The 20614-nt window shown below is 46.1% G+C and overlaps 1 protein-coding gene across 1 annotated transcript in view; it reads right to left on the reverse strand.

Annotated features, from left to right (window-relative positions):
- FAM50A (family with sequence similarity 50 member A) overlaps nt 1-17553 on the reverse strand; it is a 36481-nt gene extending 18928 nt beyond the window's left edge. Inside the window, exons 1-8 of the mRNA XM_077463267.1 lie at nt 17341-17553; nt 12530-12614; nt 8969-9068; nt 8722-8879; nt 5619-5695; nt 2979-3045; nt 2826-2887; nt 1221-1297 (exon numbers count right to left, since the gene is read on the reverse strand). Coding sequence (XP_077319393.1) covers nt 1221-1297; nt 2826-2887; nt 2979-3045; nt 5619-5695; nt 8722-8879; nt 8969-9068; nt 12530-12614; nt 17341-17451 — 737 coding nt within the window. The 5' untranslated portion in view covers nt 17452-17553. The remainder of the gene's footprint in view (nt 1-1220; nt 1298-2825; nt 2888-2978; nt 3046-5618; nt 5696-8721; nt 8880-8968; nt 9069-12529; nt 12615-17340) is intronic.
- Between the last annotated feature and the right edge of the window lie 3061 nt (nt 17554-20614).

Here is a 20614-nt window from a genome sequence, read left to right on the forward strand (position 1 = left end):
TTATTTAGTCATGTTCAGGAAGTAAAAACTTGAAAACCATTTTTCACCAAATATGAAATACTGTAAAAATGTGTTTATATTTTTGAAGCCAATAGCTGAGCTCATACTATGAGCCAATGGCTTAGTTATACACAGACAGCTTTTGAAAGCATGCAGTCATAATGGGAGCCCAGGATGCACCCTATATTTGGTGATTTTTAAAATATAATTTTATAATCATTTAAAAATTATATAAAAACATCAGTGTATAAACTTAAAAAATGATTAAATTGACAAAAATACCCGTACACTTTCCCTGAATTAAGAAAACAAATGTGAGTTGGTATTGTTACTCAGCATTAAATGGAATGCAAATGTGGTGTTAGATTAGTGGCAGATACCTTGTATGACTGGATAATGGGCTCAACACCCACCAGTGACACCATCTGCATAGGGCTTCTATGTTGTCCAAATGGGTTCGCTCCATATACCCCACATCTCTCCTCCACAATGGAAAGCATTGGTTCCGGTCCACCTAGACCATGGAGTTTAGCTGAGGCCACCTTTCCTCAGCTAATCTCTGTGGTCAGCCACCGCAACCACTGGATTCGTTTCTGGGGCTTCTGATCATCCAAGTAAGCCTGAGAATCAGCGGAAAGTGTCTGAAACCCCTTCATGCTGCCACTTCTAAAAGTGATCTAGTGGCTAATCAACTGCTCAGATCACTTTTAGCAGTTAGAGAATCGCCGGCTGAAAAAAATAAAATAGAAAATACCAGGGATATGCCATATTGCTGCAGCCATAACCCTGGTATTCCACTTCCAAGCGAGGACATCATTGTACTACGGCTCGGTTGCAAAGTGGTTAAAGGCCAGTTTAAGCAAATCAATCTAACTGGTTCATACTAACAATATAACCTGACTGTCCTTTACTTTTTGTAAAGAAAGTTTAATCCCTAGGCCATATGAAAGGAGGCGTGAAAACATTAATCTCATGTAGGAGCATATGAAGACAAGGATGAGGGAAGTACATTGTTCCGATTTGTCTTTTCTTCAGCTATGACTGCTGTAGTCTTCTTTTAAATTCCTCTTCCAACATCTCTCCCCTGAGAATAGACTTATGCTGAAATTAGGGCTGTGTGTGCTGTAAATGCATGACGTTTCCTTTGTCTTTGGATAGAACTGCATTTTCTTATCACTTCATTCTCAAGTCTAGAAATAAATCTGCACAATTCTCCTCACCGGAGTTCACTGAAGTCTTTCCGCAGGATCTCAAGAGCTTTCTGCAGGAATTGCTGGATGGTATTTCCTTTCTTCATCTGGAGAGAAAAGTGGCATGTTTATATAAACGGCGAGAGTGATTGGAAGTAGCTCAGCCCCTTTCCCCCCCTGTATGAGCATCAGAGGTTACTAAAGGCAGACCGGTCATTATTACTAAACCAAAAGTTTAAACAGGGCAGAATCCAAAAACTAATCAAAGGAACTCTGTTTAAAACAGAACACAAACCTAATAAATCTCTGGAAGCAAGCACCAGAACCTGGCTGCTCACACCTTTTGTTCTAAACAAAGCTTCTTCTGTGTTCCTTGGAACCCATAAAATGCCAGTTGCACTTAAAATGTAAACTTTAACCTAAACCTGAATTACAGCCAAAAAAGCCATATGAATATTTAAAATACACAATCCCAGGACACAGCAACACCACTCTGATGACATGACTTCTTCTCTACTGCAGTTAAAACAATACAGTCACCTTCCCACCGGCAGCTCACAACTGGGAAGTTAAAGCAGAATTTAAAGTGTTACTAAACCCAGGACCCTGCATACACTATATCTGGTCTCCCACAGTACACAGAACATGGAAATGCAATTATTTTAGTAAATATAAATGGTTAAACACCTTTTCTCATCTGCAGTATATAGCAGTTTTGTGAATTCTGTCAGTGTCTGGCCAAGCACTGGTTAAAGCTTGTGGGAGGAGTTTTCATTCTGCACTGACTGTCCTATCAGGATGCAGGACCCCTGACCCTCTATCTGGACAGTGCCGATGGGAGCGTGTGATCAGCACAGCGCTAAAGATTAAAAAAAAAAAAAACTCTCTAGCAATACACACCAAACTGAGCATGTGCAGCCCTTCCACCGGCCCTGTATTATCAGGAAATATATTGGAGTCAGTGGAAGGAGGAGAGGATCAGAGAAGACAGGATCAAACAGCCTTTTTACACAATGTGGAGGATTAACCCCTTAGGTTCCACGGCGAGTATTACAAGCATGCTTTATTGCATATACAGACTGATTTTACTGTTGTGGGTTTAGTAACACGTTACCTCACCCCCCTTTTACCTTGAGTGTACGTTTTTTAAATTTAAGCCAACATTCACCTTTTCAGAATATTCAGCAGCTATATGCCATTTGTTTGTCCTTGCCTATATCCTCCACCACTATCTTGGTCCTTTTCAGCCAGCTGCTTCTTTCAAGTTCAGGCAGTTCAACCCCCCATGACAAGCTAGTTCACCCCCAGCCAGTACTTGTAGCTGCTGGCTTTAAAAATTTTCCCAAACCCAGGTAAAGTTCTTCTTTAAATCTATAGATACATTAGCAGTGTGCCCAGGTTCATGGGTTTCAACACAAATGATGTCACAGCTCCAAATGGCTATCATCTAATGCATGGCTATCATCTAATGCATGGCTATCATCTAATGCATGGCTATCATCGCATCTTTCATTTCAGACTTTTCACACAAGTGTGTTACAGATTACCTTTAATGTAATGAATGTAGCAACCTTATTACTATATGTGTCTGTATACAACATGCTCCCACTTAATGAGGACAAAGGGGATAATTACCTTCACTGTCCTGCGATGTCCTGAACCGTCCCAGTAACTGAAGGTAATCTCGATTTCTTCACCTGAGCAGAGAATAAAGCAGTGTAAACCACAGGAAAGCTCAGAAGTGAAAGCCTCCGCAATCCCCTCCCCAAGCCGGACATTATCCCTTACTTTTAATCTTCTCCTGCTTCCTCTCCCACTCTTGTCTCAGCTCTTCTCTAAGACGGTTTTCTTCCTCCTGAAGGGAACAAGGACAATCCAAATCATATACAGCATAATGGAAACAATAATAGGATTTTAATTACAGCTTACCTGTAAAATCATTTTCTTGGAGTACATCATAGGACACAGAGCCTTAAGTAATTACTTATGGGACGTCACATAGCAATGCTACTTGAGTAGAGGGAGAGTCAACCCCCAGACTTGAGGAATTATACTGCTGCCTACAGCACACTGCGGCCGAAGACGATATCCTCATGCCTTCTTACATCCACCTGACAATATTTTGTGAATGTATGCACTGAAGTTGCGGCCTTACAGATCTGACCCATGGAGGCCTGATGACGCACTGCCCAAGAAACACTAACCACCCTGGTAGAGTGCACTTTAACTTGAAAAGGGGGAATCTTACCCCTTAAATCATAAGTTTTAATTATCACTTGCCGAATCCACTTAGCGACATTGGATTTTGACGCTGCTTCTTAGGACCCTCTGGCAGAATAAATAAGACACCAGTCTTACGAATCTGAGCAGTTGCCTTTAAATAGATTTTCACTGCTCTCACTACATCAAGACAATGTAGTGACTTTTCTTCCCTGGAATATGGTTTTGGAAAAAACGATGCCAGGACAATATCTTGGTTCAGGTGAAAACCTGAAACCACCTTTGGCAAAAAGTCTGGACAAGGGCGTAACACGTCCTCATGAAAAATCAAATATGGCTCTTTACAAAAAAAAAGCCATTTCCGAAACCCTCCTTGCTGAGGATATAGAAACCAAAAATACCAACTTCCTTGTCAGAAGGACTAGGAGAATAAGTTGTATCGGTTCGAATTGCTGTTTCTGTAACACAAAACTAAGTTCAACTCCCAAGGGTTCAAGGGAGGTTTGACAGGAGGATTAAGCCACGTTACTCCTTGTTTAAAACCCCAGACTAAAGAATGAGTAGCAAGTGGTCTTTGAAATAAGACCGATAAAGCTTGGTCTTTAATAGTACTCAAGGCCAACTTCATTTCTACCCCCAATTGTAGAAAGGCAAGAATTCTGCCTATGATATATCTCCGAGGGTACCAACCCTTGGGATTCACACCAGGAAACATAAGCCCTCCAGTTCTGGAAGCTGGCTTTCTTGCATTAATCAGGGTAGAGATAACTGACTCAGAAAGCCCACGTTTCTTCAGAATGTGAGTTACAATAGCCAAGCCCTTAAATTTAGAGAGCATATGGAAGGATGGAATATTGGTCCCTGTGAGAGCAGATCTAGCCATAGTGGGAAGGACCATGGGCCCTCCACTGCCATCTTTACGATTTCTGCATACCATGACCTTCTGGACCATGCTGGTATCACCAGAATTACCAGCTTTCTTTCCAGCTTGATCCTGCAAAGAAGTTGAGGCAGCAACTGAATAGGGGGGGAATACATAGATCAGTGAGAACTGATCCCAGGGGGTCACCAACATATCAGTTACGCATGCGAGTGGATCCCTTGTTCTGGCCACAAAGTTGATTAACTTCATGTTGAACCTGGACGCTAGGAGATCTACGTCCGGAGTCCCCCATCTTTGGCAAACAGCCCGAAATATGCCAGGGTGAAGAGACTATTCCCCTGGAAGTAGTCCGCCTGCCAATTCTCTGCCAATTCTCTACTCCCAGAATGAAGACTGCCGATAGGCATGGAACATTCCTTTCTGCCCAAGTTAGAATATGGTTCACCTCGCTCTGTGCTGAGACTTTTGGTAACCCCTTGGTGATTGATATAGGCCACAGCTGCGGCATTGTCGGATTGAATCCTGACAGGACAATCCCGTAACCTGAAAGTTCAGGCCTTTAGAACCAAGCGTACTGGCCTTATTTCTAGGATATTGATGGGCCAGGTTCTTTCGGTTCTTGAACACTGTTCCTGGACAGTTGTCTTTTCTAGTACTGCTCCACAGCCTGAAAGGCTGGCATCTGTCGTTACCACTTTCCAGATGACTGGTCAGAAGGATTTTCCTTTCAGCAGATTCTGGGTTAGTAACCAGCAAGTGAGGCTTTGAGACACTCTTGGGGGCAGCTGCATTGGCAAGTCTAAAGCTTGAATTGTTTTGTCCAAGCAGACAGGATACTGTTTTGCAACAGTCTTGAATGAAACTGGGCATAGGGAACTTCTTCAAATGAAGCCACCATGGTTCCTAGCAACCTCATGCAAAGGTGAATGGAGGGATCGCCATCTGACCCGACCATCTGCACCAGCTCTCTCTTATGGAGTTGATCTTTGCCTGGGCTGTGTCTATGATCAGACCCAAGTACTCCAGCCTCTTTAGCGGTATTAAGGAAGATTCTCTTGATTGGGTAACTGACTTTGATTGACAGCTGTGCCACAGCCAATCAGGACGCGAGTCACGGATGGCCGAGGGAACCGTGGATATCGCTGGAAAGGGTAGGGGCCCAGGGTATGTTTTGGGGGGGCCTGCTACACACAGAAGGTTTTTTATCTTAACGCATAGAATTAGGATAAACAAAAAAAAAAAAAAAACGTTTGCCTTTAATGCCGTATAAAATAAAAACAAAATTATGCCAAAAAATAAAAAAAATAAAAAAAAACACAACATACCTCTCGGTCTCGATCTGGCAGGAAACTGGTGTCCACATCTGGATTCTTCCCCAATTTTTTCTTTTTTTTTGGTAGCTCTACAATAAAAGAGGACAAGACATAAATTCAACCTAAGACTAAGTGAACAGGAACATATTAATGTAAAGAGGGGAGAGGGGTGTGGGGGGAGAAGAGGGGAGAGGGGTGTGGGGGGAGGAGAGGGGTAAGGGGGGAGGAGAGGGATAAGGGGGGAGGAGAGGGGTGGGAATTCGGAGGACACAGGAAAAAACAGCCCAGGGGAGAGGGTATGGAGTCTTGCAGAGGAGAGCTTACAGATAACAGCCAGGGAAAGGGGAGGAGGCTTCACTTGTATCACAGCGTTTCTGCTTCTGGGTTTTAGTTGGGGACATGCTGCCATGGAAACAGAGGCATGTGAAGAATGTGCTCGTTCTAGATAGAAGCCTGGGTGTGCACCTCTTCACCAATCACACCTACATGTCCTCTAGAGGGAGGGAGTGGAGGAGTGGCTGGATTGTGGAGCTTTGTCCACCCCATACAAACTTTTGAACTGAGAAAGAAACGTTATGCCACGTACACACGATCGGAATTATGGTTGGAAAAAGGTCTGATAGTTTTCCCAACGGAATTCTGCTCAAGCCGTCTTGCCTACACACAGTCACACCAAATTCCGACCGCCAAGAACGCTGTGATGTTCAACAGGACAAGAAAAAGGAAGTTCGATAGCCAGTAGCCAATAGTTTCCGTCTCGTAGTTGAATCTGAGCATGCGTGATTTTTTGCGTGTCGGTATTGCATACAAACGATCGGAATTTCCGATAGAAAGTTTTTCTATCGGGAAAACTGAGAACAAGCTCGCAAATTTTTTGCTGGTGGGAATTCGGCCAGCTAAATTCCGATGGAGCGTACACACGGTCGCATTTCCCGATGAAAAGCTCTCATCGGTCTTTTGTTGGCCGAAATTCCGCATGTGTGTACACAGCATTAGAGGCCGATTCTGGACACTTCAAAAGACTATTCTGCAAAAACTATAGGGCTGAGGAAAGAAAGAAATGCAGGTATGGGGGTAGCATGTACTATCTTTGCATTCCCATACTTCTCCTTTAATTCGCCATGGTCCCACTGCATGTAGGAATTCCCTCTCTTGCCGCTACCAAAATGGACTGGAGAATATGGGATTTGTAGTGTGCATAGCAAGAGCAACTTAATGTGCACTGTTCATTCCAAATGAATGGAAGTGAGGGAGAAAAGGAGAGGTTTCAGAGCTCACAGAGGATGTTACAGGGAGGCAGAAAAATACAATCAGAAATGATTTAATAATAATAAAAAAAAAAAAAAGGTAAGAAGGTAAATAGAGTCTCGGCTGTGTGTGAATGGACACACGGAGCAGCAGCTCAGGAGCAAGCTGCTTGCTATAGGGGCACATGACAGGAGGGAGGAGCCTCCCCCTCCCTTTTTTCCCTCCTCCACCCCCTCGTCTTTCCCCATCCCCCCCCCCCTTTTTTCTCTCTTTTTAATAATTCTTAAAATGTATCAACTCCCCATGATATTAATTATTTTATTACATCTTTCTAGTCCTTACCCCCACACAGACACACCCTGTGTCCCCGCCCCCGGGGGGGGGGGGGGGGAACACCCATTTTTCTGGGTGTCTCAGTTTTGCCGCCTGCTACTGGTGGGTCGCTCTGGTTTAATTCAATACTCCAATATTTTGTCTTGGTTGGCAGCATCACTGCCTATTGTTTGCTCGCTATTATACATCCCTATATTGTATTTCTTTTAGATATTTGGGTTGACGCCTCCTTAGGAAGCGGCATAGGCCGCGAAACTAGTTGAGGTCCATGACTACACCAATACCATCTGTACCCCTCCATGCCTGTGGGGGTTACTACTTTTTATTTATTTTTTTACTTAATTTTACTGTACTGGTATCTAACAATTATTTTGTTACTGTAATTCATGAATGTCTTTGTATACTCTCTAATAAATATTTTTATTACATTTTTTTTGTAAAATCTTTTTTATTGAGTTTTTCAATAGCATAGAAAATTGCCCACACCTGGGCCAACAGTACCCACGCAGGGGCAAACTCTCCGCTACGGCTACAACCGCAGCAGGGCATATCAGGTAACACAACATGATCGGTCTGCCTCTGAGGCAACAACAGGCCTCAACCAGGCAGACCGATAAAAACAAAACTAAACGTATCTAAGCCCCCATGGGGGGGAGGGTTAACAGCAGGAGAATCCGTGCTCAAAAGCATAAGTACACGATGTCATAGCATAGAAGTACAAGTAATACCTGGGTCAGTCTATTACCATATCAGGACCTTAATGTTGGTCTAAGGGTTAGTTACTGCATCAGTCGCCGTAGTGCTATCAGCTAACCAACAAGTCCACACCTTTTCAAATTTTTTTGGGCATCCCCTGCCCTCGTAGGTGGCTCTATAAAGGGGCAAACTAGCATTCACTAGACCCTTCCAGAACTTGACAGAGGGGGGAGATGATTGCTTCCAATTCATCGTGATGGCCTTACGTGCATAGTATAGTAATAAGGATATGAGTATTTTCCTAGCTCTGTGGATTATCAACTGCTCCACCAGCCCCAGCAGACAACATTTAGGATCATAAGGAATACTAATCTTAGTAATGTTAGCTATCACCTGGAGAACTTCCTTCCAGTAATGCCCAATTGTTGGACAAGCCCAGAAAATGTGAAAATACTCCCCTGGCTGATACGAGCATCTCCAGCACGCCGGGGAATGTGTCGGCGACATCTGGTGCATTCTATGGGGTGTGTAGTGCGCTCTGTGTATAATTTTATACTGAACAAGTTTGTCCCTGGCCGAGACCAGTGGAGAGAACGGGAACACCCAGATTTCCCTCCAATCATCATCGTCCAGTTCCGGTATGTCCCCCACCCACTTCCTGCGTAGGGAGGACAGTTCGAGGATGGCAGCAACCAACATTTTTTTACTTTAAGGGCCAATATGTCTACTGGAGTAGCCCTTGCTCAATTCCCTTCTTTTTTATCATTGTCTAAACATCCAGCCTGAGCAATGATCTGTTTCCTGTATATGATCCTCATGCATAAAAACCAGACCTCACCTTCCCTCTCTATTTCTTCTTCTTCTTCCTCTTCCTCCACCTCCTCCTCCTCATCATCTTCCTCTTCATCCTCATCCTCATCCAGGGTAAAGGACAAGCTGGCGATCTTCCTCTTCTCCTCTTTCTTCCGCTCTTTCTCCCTCTGTTTCTCCAACTTCCTGTGCACATGGGACAGAGAGTGAGGAATCCCACTCTGGAGCTGGGAGACAGTACTATACACTCACTAGTAGGTTCAAATTCTACTTACAGTTGCAGATCTTTAAACTGTTCCTTCTTAGCCAGCTGCTTCTCCCTCTCCTTCACAAGAGCCTCCTGCTTGGCCTTCATGTCATTTAGGGTCACCAGACCTGATAAGGAGTTACAAAGTATTTAAATTACACTGCAGGGCACAATTTGAATACATTTTTATTTTTAACAGCAACTCTGCTTAATTTTCAAGGATAACAAAATTATATATTAAAAAAAAAAAAAAACACACATAATACAAACAGTTTTACAACACTCTGCTCGCTATTCCTTTCCTGCCCCCCTTCCCCCTCCCCCTAGTTCCATTATCTCCCCCTTTTGTCTCCATTCCTCTCCTCTTTTTCCTCTATACCTCCCATATTTCAGCATATTTCTTTGTATTCTTAAATTGTACCCAGCTTTTCCAAAAGCGATGTCTGCCGGTGTCCTATCACATTGTGTCCCCCATTGGATAGTGTCCGCTGTGTACTGTGCATGCGCAGTACACAGCACACACAGATTCTGAAAATAGCCCAAAATGAACGTCGCCTGCGCCGTGAGTCCAGGTTCTAGCCCCACCATCCAAGTGGACATAGAGTTAGAATGAAAAGAGTCGAGCGCAGTGAGGCTGTGCCCAAATCGCAGCGAGCCCGCGAGGGGCCCTCTAATATCGGCAGCCCTATGTCCACTTGGATGGTGGGGCTACCACCTTGACTCACGGCGCAGGCGCCGTTCATCTTCGGAGATTTTCCGAAACTCCTTCTGTTTAGTACTGTGATGGCCGGACGCTATATGCCACAACACCGGGACACGTCGATCGTTCTCAGGCAGACCAGTGTTCCTTCTAAGCAGGGAGATGGATCTTTCTTCCCCCAGTCAAAAGCACCCCCCAGTTAGAAATCACTCCCCAGGAACACATTTAACCCTTTATTTGCCCCTGATGTTAACCCCTTCCCTGCCAGTGCCATTAGTACAGTGATGGTGCATTTTTTTTAGTGCTGATCACAGTACTAGTGTCACTGGTACCCAAATATATCACTTAGTTTCCGATTTGTCTACCGCAATGTCGCAGCCCTGCTAAAAATCACTGATCGCTGCCATTACTAGTAAAAAAATAAATGAATAAAAATTCAACAAATATATCCCATAATTTGTAAACGCTATAACTTTTGCGCAAACCAATCAATATACAATTATTGGGATTTTTTTTTTACCAAAAATATGTAGCAGAATACCTAAATTGATGAAGAAATTTGGGTATATTTTGTAGCATAAACAATAATACACACTTCCAACCTCACACCTGTGTATCACCACTGCGCTTACACCAAAAAACAAAACCAAAAAAAAATCAAACAAAACAAAAAAAAATTGCTGCCACTCTAAATAAATAATAATGTGCAAAAGTCCTACCAAGCAGTGTAGAATGAGCGGCGCTACATACTCAGTGAATATGCTAATAATACACAATCTCTACTCAAATGTATCTAATAAAGTATACACATAACATAAATAACACTGATTGTTATCACTTTAAACTATAATAGCAACACCCTGTAAAGTGAATAGTTGCAATAAATTCTATGATTGAATAAATAAAGTGTCCAGTTTTTAAACACAAAGAGTCCAACATTCATTAGATAGTGACCAGTGAATCAATTATAATTATAATTCATAAAGACTTCCAGAAACACTCCTCCACCACACCGCCGTGACTTCACTCCCCTTATGTGCTCACTCACCGGATGATTATGCCTCACACTGCAGCGTTTGGCTATAGACACTTAAACCCTCTTTTCACAGGGATGAAGAGTGACATGTGGAATATCAAAGGCAAACCATAAACAAATTATCCAGCTACTTTGGTCTTGGAGTGCTGTGCAATGGACGGCCACAGCAGACCCAGGAGTGGTAAAGCCGCGTACACACGGGCGGATTGTATGGCCTACTTAGTCCGCTGAAACACATTTCAGCGGACAGTCCGCTCGTGTGTGGGCTTCAGCGGACTTTTTCAGTGGACAGTCTGGCGTACTAAGTATTTCGGAATTCCCGTAATATTGTCCGTCATTACTTTGGTTTCAGCGGACAATCCGCTCGTCAGTAGGCTAGTTCGACGGACTAAGAATGGCGCATGGTCACAAAGGATTTACACGGCGGAAGGGTGCTTAGCTGTGTATTGGACTTCCTATTTCTAGTCCCGTCGTACGTGCTGTACACGTCATCGCGCAAGCTTTCGACGGACTGTTTGTGCATCCGTGTGTGGTCAAGTCCGTTCAGTGGAAAGTATGACGGACTGTCCGTCGGATTGTATGACGGACTAAGTACTCCATACAGTCCGCCCGTGTGTACGCGGCTTGAGCCTTACAGCTGCTATCTTGCTATCTAGTAAGCCCTGGGTCTGCTGTGGCCATCCATTATCCAGCTACTTTGGTCTTGGAGTGCTGGGCAATATGTTTATAGCGTGCCTTTGGTATTCCACATGTGAGTGCAATGCAGTGAAATTTTATGAGATTAAAGTGTGTGAAGGTTTTACACTATCGGAGGCTGTGTTTTTTTCATTTACATGTGGAGTGCATAAAGAGGATTAATTGGGAGCTGCACATTTGTCTCTGACTGACACCTGAAGATCTGTCACTCTTCATCCCTGTGCAAAGAGGGTTTAAGCGTCTATAGCCAAACGCGGCAGTGTGAGGCATAATCATCCGGTGAGTGCGCACATAAGGGGATGGAAGTCACGGCGGTGTGGTGGAGGAGTGTTTCTGGAAGTCTTTATGAATTATAATTGATTCACTGGTCACTAATGAATGTTGGACTCTTTGTGTTTAAAAACTGGACACTATTTATTCATTCATAGAATTAATTGCAACTATTCACTTCACAGGGTGTTGCTATTATAGTTTAAAGTGGTAACAATCAATGTTATTTATGTTATGTGTATACTTTATTGGATACATTTGAATTGAGATTGTGTATTATTAGCATATTCACTGAGTATGTAGCGTCGCTCATTCTACACTGCTTGGTAGGATTTTTGCGCGTTTTATAGCATAAAGTAAAAAATTCTTTTTTTTTTTTTCCAAAATATTTTTTTTTTATTTCTAGTGCAAAAAATAAAAACCGCAGGGGTGATAAAATACCACCAAAAGAAAGCTCTATTTGTGGGGAAAAAAAGGACAATTTTATTTGGGTACAGCGTCGTATGAAGGCGCAATTGTCAGTTATAGTAACAGTGCCATATTGCAAAAAAACGGCCTGGTCATAAAAGAGGGGGGGGGGTAAACTTTCCGTAAGTGAAGTGGTTAAAATGATAATATAGCATTACAGGGCACCTGTCACCCAATACAAAGGAACGTGACCTATGAATTATAGAAATGTTTAGACTCTCAGTTCAATAGGAACTAGTGGCATTGCATGGCATGGCATGGCATGAGTTACAAACCAATGGGTAGGGGCCCCAGAAATGCCAACTCAGCTGACAATATGACTACCACAGTGACACAACACTTTACTAGCAGAAGCTAGGAGGTGCAACAAAGCCTCTAGAAAAATAAAAAATAACATGACCAGAATGATTTAGACTTACCCACAGTGCTGGATTTCAACTCGGCCTCCACTGCATCATAATGTGCCGAAAACTTCTTGTTAATGTTTGCTTTAACCACATTCTCCTGTAACAGAAACAAGAGAATTAAAACGAAGCCCTCCAGCTGTGATATGGCCTTCTCAGCAAAAAGTCACTCTACCTGCTATCTATATAAAGGCACTTCACCCCGATATACACGTCTATTACATGGTCAGAGCACCCCATTATATACCAATCATTGTCACACTGTGCTATGGAATCACATGATATACAGATCTCTGCTATACTGTACCACACCTCCCCATTATATGGAGATTTGTGTCACGTTGTACCATGCCCCCCCCCCCCCCACAACATAAAGAACACTGTTACTTTGCACCATGATACTATTATAGAGTGGGGAAATGATTTGATCCCCTGCAGGTTTTGTAAGTTTTCCCCAAAATGAAGCATCTAGAATTTTTCTCATAGGTGTATTTTAAATAATAGAGACAGAATATCAACCAAAAAGCCAGAAAAAAATAAAAATAAACACACAGGGTACAAATGTTATAAATTGAATTGCAGTTCAGCAAGTAAAATATGTATTTGATCTCCAAGCAAAAATGACTTAGTACTTGGTAGAGAAACCCTTGTTGACAATCACAGAGGTACGACATTTCTTATAGCTGGTTATCACATTTGCACACATCTCAGGAGGGATTTTGCTCCTCTCTTCTTTACAGATCTGCTCTAAATCCTTAAGGTCTCTTGGCTGTCTCTTGGCAACTCAAAGTTTCAGCTCCCCCCATAAATGTTCTATAGGATTAAGGTCTGGAGACTGACTAGGTCACTTCATGACCTTCATGTGCTTCTTCTTGAGCCCCTCCTTTGTTGCCTTGGTAGTATGTTTTGGGTCATTGTCATGCTGAAAGACCCATCCATGACCCATCTTCAGTGTTCTGGCTGAGGAAAGAAAGTTCTCATGCAAGATTTTACAATGAATGGCCCCGTCCATTGGCCTCTCAATGCGTCAAAGTCGGCCTGTACCTTTAACAGAAAAACAGTCCAAAAGCACCATGTTCCCACCTCTGTGTGTGACTGTAGGGATGGTGTTCATGTTCCCACCTCTGTGTGTGACTGTAGGGATGGTCTTCATGTTCCCACCTCTGTGTGTGACTGTAGGGATGGTCTTCATGTTCCCACCTCTGTGTGTGACTGTAGGGATGGTCTTCATGTTTCCACCTCTGTGTGTGACTGTAGGGATGGTGTTCATGTTTCCACCTCTGTGTGTGACTGTAGGGATGGTGTTCATGTTCCCACCTCTGTGTGACTGTAGGGATGGTGTTCATGTTCCCACCTCCATGTGTGACTGTAGGGATGGTGTTCATGTTCCCACCTCTGTGTGTGACTGTAGGGATGGTGTTCATGTTTCCACCTCTGTGTGTGACTGTAGGGATGGTGTTCATGTTCCCACCTCTGTGTGTGACTGTAGGGATGGTGTTCATGTTTCCACCTCTGTGTGTGACTGTAGGGATGGTGTTCATGTTCCCACCTCTGTGTGTGACTGTAGGGATGGTGTTCTTAGGGTCAGTCCGCATTTTTCTTCCTCCCAACACAGCGAGTCGAGTTAATGCCAAAGAGCTCAGATTTGGACTCCTCTGACCACAGAACTTTCTCCCCAATCATTCTCTGAATCATTTAGATGTTCATTGGCAGACTTGAGACGGAGACTTTGCGGGCGCTGCAGGATTTCAATCCATGTCGGCGTATTTCATTACAAATGGTGTGTTTGGTGACTGGGGTCCCAACTGCATTCAGATTCTTCACAAGCTCCTCCCATGTAGTTCTGGGCGGATCCCTCACTTTTCTCATGACCATCCTCACCCCATGAGGAGAAATCTTCCATGGAGCTCCAGACTGAGGACAATTGATGGTTATTTTGTATTTCTTCCATTTGTGAATAATCTCTCCGGCACTCGTCTCCTCTCACCAAGCTTCTTGCTGAAGATCTTGTAGCCCATTCCAGCCTTGTGCAGGTCTCCAATCTTCTCCCCGACGTCCTCTGACAGATCTTTGGTCTTCCCCATGATGGTGAGGATTGGAGGGAAGGGATTCTGTGGACAGGCGTCTTCTATACACATAACGAGTTGTCTTTAAATTGACCGGACTAATCTGTGTACCACATGAGCACCTACTGGAGCCAGTCTGTGGGGGGCAGAATTTTTGTTGGTTGGTAGGAGACCAAATAGTATTATTTACTCACCGAACTGCAACTCCATTTATAACATTTGTATTGCGTTTTTTTTTCTGGATTTTTGGTTGATATTCTGTGTCCATCATATAAAATACACCTCTGATAACAATGACAGACCTTCATTTCTATGTAAGTGAGCAAACTTCCGAAATCTGCAAGGGATCAAAAAATGTTCCCCACTGTATAGAGATCTTCGTTCTCCTAGACCAGTGATGGGGAACCTCGGCACCCCAGATGTTTTGGAACTACATTTTCCATGATGCACCACTACACTGCAGAGTGCATGAGCATCATGGGAAATGTAGTTCCAAAACATCTGGGGTGCCGAGGTTCTCCATCACTGCCCTATACCATAGCACCCCATTATATGGGGATCTGTTATCCTGTACCACAAGACCCCCTTATACCCGGATCTCTCCCACACTGTACCATGACACCTCAGTATATATGGATCTATGTTACTCTGTACTATGGCACCCCATTATATACAGATCTCTGTTACACTATAGCATCACACACCATTGTACACAGATATAATCTGGCACCCCATTATATACCGACCTCTATTACTCTGTACTATGGTACCCCATTATATACTGACTTCTATTACTCTGTACTATGGTACCCCATTATATACCGACCTCTATTACTCTGTACTATGGTACCCCATTATATACTGACTTCTATTACTCTGTACTATGGTACCCCATTATATACTGACCTCTATTACTCTGTACTATGGTACCCCATTATATACCGACCTCTATTACTCTGTACTATGGTACCCCATTATATACTGACTTCTATTACTCTGTACTATGGTACCCCATTATATACCGACCTCTATTACTCTGTACTATGGTACCCCATTATATACTGACTTCTATTACTCTGTACTATGGTACCCCATTATATACCGACCTCTATTAATCTGTACTATGGTACCCCATTATATACTGACTTCTATTACTCTGTACTATGGTACCCCATTATATACTGACTTCTATTACTCTGTACTATGGCACCCCATTATATACTGACCTCTATTACTCTGTACTATGGCACCCCATTATATACTGACCTCTATTACTCTGTACTATGGTACCCCATTATATACTGACCTCTATTACTCTGTACTATGGCACCCCATTATATACTGACCTCTATTACTCTGTACTATGGTACCCCATTATATACTGATCTCTGTTACACTATAGCATCACACACCATTGTACACAGATATCTATTAAACTGTCCCATAACACCCCATTATATGTGGATCTCTATTACACCAAGACACCTAATTATGAACAAATATCTATTACATTGAGCCATGACACCCGATTACATATAGATCTTTATTACAGTTCTATGGCGTGTCACTGTGTGTGGATCTCTGTTCCACTGCACTATGACACCCAATTATATGCAGATATCTACTATTACAATGTACCACAACACCCCGTTTTATGTGGATCTCTTGTACACTGTACCACAACACTTCATTATACACAGATATCTATTACACTGCACTATGACACTATGTTAGCGATCCATACATAATAAGATGTCATGGTAAAGTCTCTGAAGATCCACAAATAATGGGGCTCTAATGTACAGTGTAATCGCTATGTGTATAGTGGGGAGTCACAGAAGAATGTAATAGAGATCCGTATTTCACAGGATGTTGTGATACATTATATTACACTGCACCACAACACCTCATTATATGGAGATCTTTGGTACACTATAGCATGACACACCATTGTACACAGATATAATTCACTACTACAGTGGAGGGGGTGGCAGAGGACACTACTATGGTAGGCAGAGGGCACTACAGTGGATGGGGTGGCAGAGGACACTGCTATGGGGGGGGGGGCAGAGGGCAGTACAGTGGAGGGGGAGGATACTGCAATGGGGGGGGGGGGGGCAGAGGGCAGTACAGTGGAGGGGGGTGGCAGAGGGCACTGTTTGGTGGGGCAGAGGTGTGTGTGCTCCACTTATTGTCAGCAGAAGACACTACAGTGGAGGGGGAGGATACTGCAATGGGGGGGGGGGCAGAGGGCACTACAGTGGTGGGTGGATGGCAGAAGACACTGCTATGGGGGGGGGGGGGGGGCAGAGGGCAGAACAGTGGAGGGGGAGGATACTGCAATGGGGGGGGGGGGGGCAGAGGGCACTACAGTGGAGGGGGGTGGCAGAGGGCACTGTTTGGGGTGGGGCAGAGGTGTGTGTGCTCCACTTATTGTCAGCAGAAGACACTACAGTGGAGGGGAGGATACTGCAATGGGGGGGGGGGGGGGGGGCAGAGGGCACTACAGTGGTGGGTGGATGGCAGAAGACACTGCTATGGGGGGGGGGGTGCAGAGGGCACTGTTTTTTGAGGGGGGGGGGCAGAGGTGTGTGTGGGAGGGGCATATCACAGGGGTGTAAAGCACCGGGTGGAGGCGCACACTACGGTCACCCCGGGGGGGGGGGGGTATTTGTGTACTACAGACGTGTACAGTGCAGCACACAGCCGGATCCGGACACTGCGGCACCATAGAGCGGCGCCATGTGGAATGATCGTCACCTCGGCGATCTTCTGCTTCAGCTGCTCGAGTTGTTCTCTCTGCTTCTCTCTCTTCTTCATCAGCTGCATGGCTCTCCCGGCCTCGCTGGCCGCCCCCTTGTACTGCGCCATGTCTGCCCGGATCTCTCCACACACAGCCCGATCTCTCCTCACTCACTCCGCTGGAACAACACAGCCCGTGCGCCTGCGCCCTCTCTAAGCGCTGATTGGGCCGTCTCCCTTCTTCCGATCACATCCGGGAGCGAAGCCTTCTGGGAGCCGGAAGTCGGGCGTTGCTGGGAGACGTCTCTGTGTACATATAGAACAGGAAGTGTCGCTCCTAGCAACCGGATCTTTCCTGTTCTATCTGTTTGTGGCCCCCATAGGTGGAAGAGGATTGGTTGGCTCGGTGTATTATAACACAGACAGGGTTATAGGAAGCCTGAGGGGCCCCTTCTGAAAATGCTAATATCCTGGCTGTCATTCTGATGACTTGGTGTCAGGAAGGCGACTGACCCAGGATAAGTCTGTAGAGGCAAAGCTAGAAAGTTTTATCTGCATAGTAATTCAGGGTGAAAGGATCCCCCCAGACACCCCCATTCCCGGGAAAGGCTCAGGGCCCCCAGACACCCCCATTCCCAGGAAAGGCTCAGCCCCCCCCCAGACACCCCCATTCCCAGGAAAGGCTCAGGCCCCCCCCAGACACCCCCATTCCTGGGAAAGGCTCGGGTCCCCCAGACACCCCCATTCCCAGGAAAGGCTCAGGGCCCCAGACACCCCCATTCCCAGGAAAGGCTCAGGGCCCCCAGACACCCCCATTCCCGGGAAAGGCTCGGCTCCCCTAGACACCCCCATTCCTGGGAAAGGCTCAGGGCCCCCAGACACCCCCATTCCCAGGAAAGGCTCAGGGCCCCCAGACACCCCCATTCCCAGGAAAGGCTCAGGGCCCCCAGACACCCCCATTCCCAGGAAAGGCTCAGGGCCCCCAGACACCCCCATTCCCAGGAAAGGCTCAGGCCCCCCCCAGACACCCCCATTCCCGGGAAAGGCTCGGGTCCCCCAGACACCCCCATTCCCAGGAAAGGCTCAGGCCCCCCCCAGACACCCCCATTCCCGGGAAAGGCTCGGGTCCCCCAGACACCCCCATTCCCCAGGAAAGGCTCAGGGCCCCCAGACACCCCCATTCCCGGGAAAGGCTCGGCTCCCCTAGACACCCCCATTCCTGGGAAAGGCTCAGGGCCCCCAGACACCCCCATTCCCAGGAAAGGCTCAGGGCCCCCAGACACCCCCATTCCCAGGAAAGGCTCAGGGCCCCCAGACACCCCCATTCCCAGGAAAGGCTCAGGCCCCCCCCAGACACCCCCATTCCTGGGAAAGGCTCGGGTCCCCCAGACACCCCCATTCCCAGGAAAGGCTCAGGGCCCCCAGACACCCCCATTCCCGGGAAAGGCTCGGCTCCCCTAGACACCCCCATTCCTGGGAAAGGCTCAGGGCCCCCAGACACCCCCATTCCCGGGAAAGGCTCAGGGCCCCCAGACACCCCCATTCCCGGGAAAGGCTCAGGGCCCCCCCAGACACCCCCATTCCCGGGAAAGGCTCAGGGCCCCCAGACACCCCCATTCCCGGGAAAGGCTCAGGGCCCCCCCAGACACCCCCATTCCCGGGAAAGGCTCAGGGCCCCCCCAGACACCCCCATTCCCGGGAAAGGCTCGGGTCCCCCAGACACCCCCATTCCCAGGAAAGGCTCGGGTCCCCCAGACACCCCCATTCCAGGAAAGGCTCAGGGCCCCCAGACACCCCCATTCCCGGGAAAGGCTCGGCTCCCCTAGACACCCCCATTCCTGGGAAAGGCTCAGGGCCCCCAGACACCCCCATTCCCAGGAAAGGCTCAGGGCCCCCCCAGACACCCCCATTCCCGGGAAAGGCTCAGGGCCCCCAGACACCCCCATTCCCGGGAAAGGCTCAGGGCCCCCAGACACCCCCATTCCCAGGAAAGGCTCAGGGCCCCCCCAGACACCCCCATTCCCGGGAAAGGCTCGGCTCCCCTAGACACCCCTATTCCTGGGAAAGGCTCAGGGCCCCCAGACACCCCCATTCCCAGGAAAGGCTCAGGGCCCCCAGACACCCCCATTCCCAGGAAAGGCTCAGGGCCCCCCCAGACACCCCCATTCCCGGGAAAGGCTCGGCTCCCCCAGACACCCCCATTCCCAGGAAAGGCTCAGGGCCCCCAGACACCCCCATTCCCAGGAAAGGCTCAGCTGCCGCAGGACTCCATGGAATGTTTGTTTTCACATATAACTAAAGAGAAACTTTCTTTTCATTTTGGATAAAGTGGGGGGAGGGGTCAGATTTTTTCTGCAGTCGTGTCATTTCATATACACAATCCTACACCCCAGCAGAGCTGGATCCATCGGGGGGGGGGGGGGGGATTCCTTCCCGATCCCAGAGAGGCAAATCGGATTTTTCCTGGATCAACTTTACCTATAAATGTTAGTAACCAATTATATTATATTATATTATGTACATTTAGGAAAGAGCCGCTTCCGGGGTCTATTCTTACAGTATACCGTACCACATTGTAATAAAGTATAGTTCCTTTCTGTGGTGTATCTATAACCCTGAAGAAGAGCAGCGATATACCGTTCTCGAAACGCGTTGGACATCTACATTTTAGGAACTCTCTCAAGTTGTGACCCACGTTTGGTAGGAAAATTGTATATCTAACAAACTATGAATAGCTTTTGTATCTATGTGATTTTATATTTTTGGTCAACAATAAAGCTTTTGTTACTTTAATAATACATGACACCATTTTGAGTCCTGTATTTTTGCACATAACCCGGTTGCTGTTAAAGTCCCACTCATGAGGGTTCCTTTTCATTGCATGTTTGGAGCAGAACTCCAGACCAAAAAACAAAAAGCTGCATGGTCCATTAAAAGGCAAAATAATTAAAAACAGTTTTTGCTGCAATATTCAGAGTCAAATCAAGAAATCCCTCCAGCAGTAATGTTTTTCTGATGCTAGATCTGACGGCCAGCATCATCCAACCCACTTCCTCTGAGCCCAGGTCATCCTGGACCCACCTAGCCAGTTACTGGTGAATGGAAGTAGAAGGATCATCCTGATGAGCCCATTTCTCTGTTAGGGTCCTTTCACACGGGGGGGGGGGGGGGGGGGGGATCAGTGCTGATCCGCCCCATGGATATCCGCTTGCTCAGCGGGGATCGCTCCGCCGATCCCCGCTGAGCAGGAAGATGACTGGTCCGTCTCGGCACACTGCGCAGGGACGGACCT

The sequence above is a fragment of the Lithobates pipiens genome, unplaced genomic scaffold (assembly GCF_037356315.1).
Source record: "Lithobates pipiens isolate NorthernLeopardFrog02 unplaced genomic scaffold, aLitPip1_a1.2 Scaffold_3, whole genome shotgun sequence".
NCBI classification, from domain to species: Eukaryota; Metazoa; Chordata; class Amphibia; order Anura; family Ranidae; genus Lithobates; species Lithobates pipiens.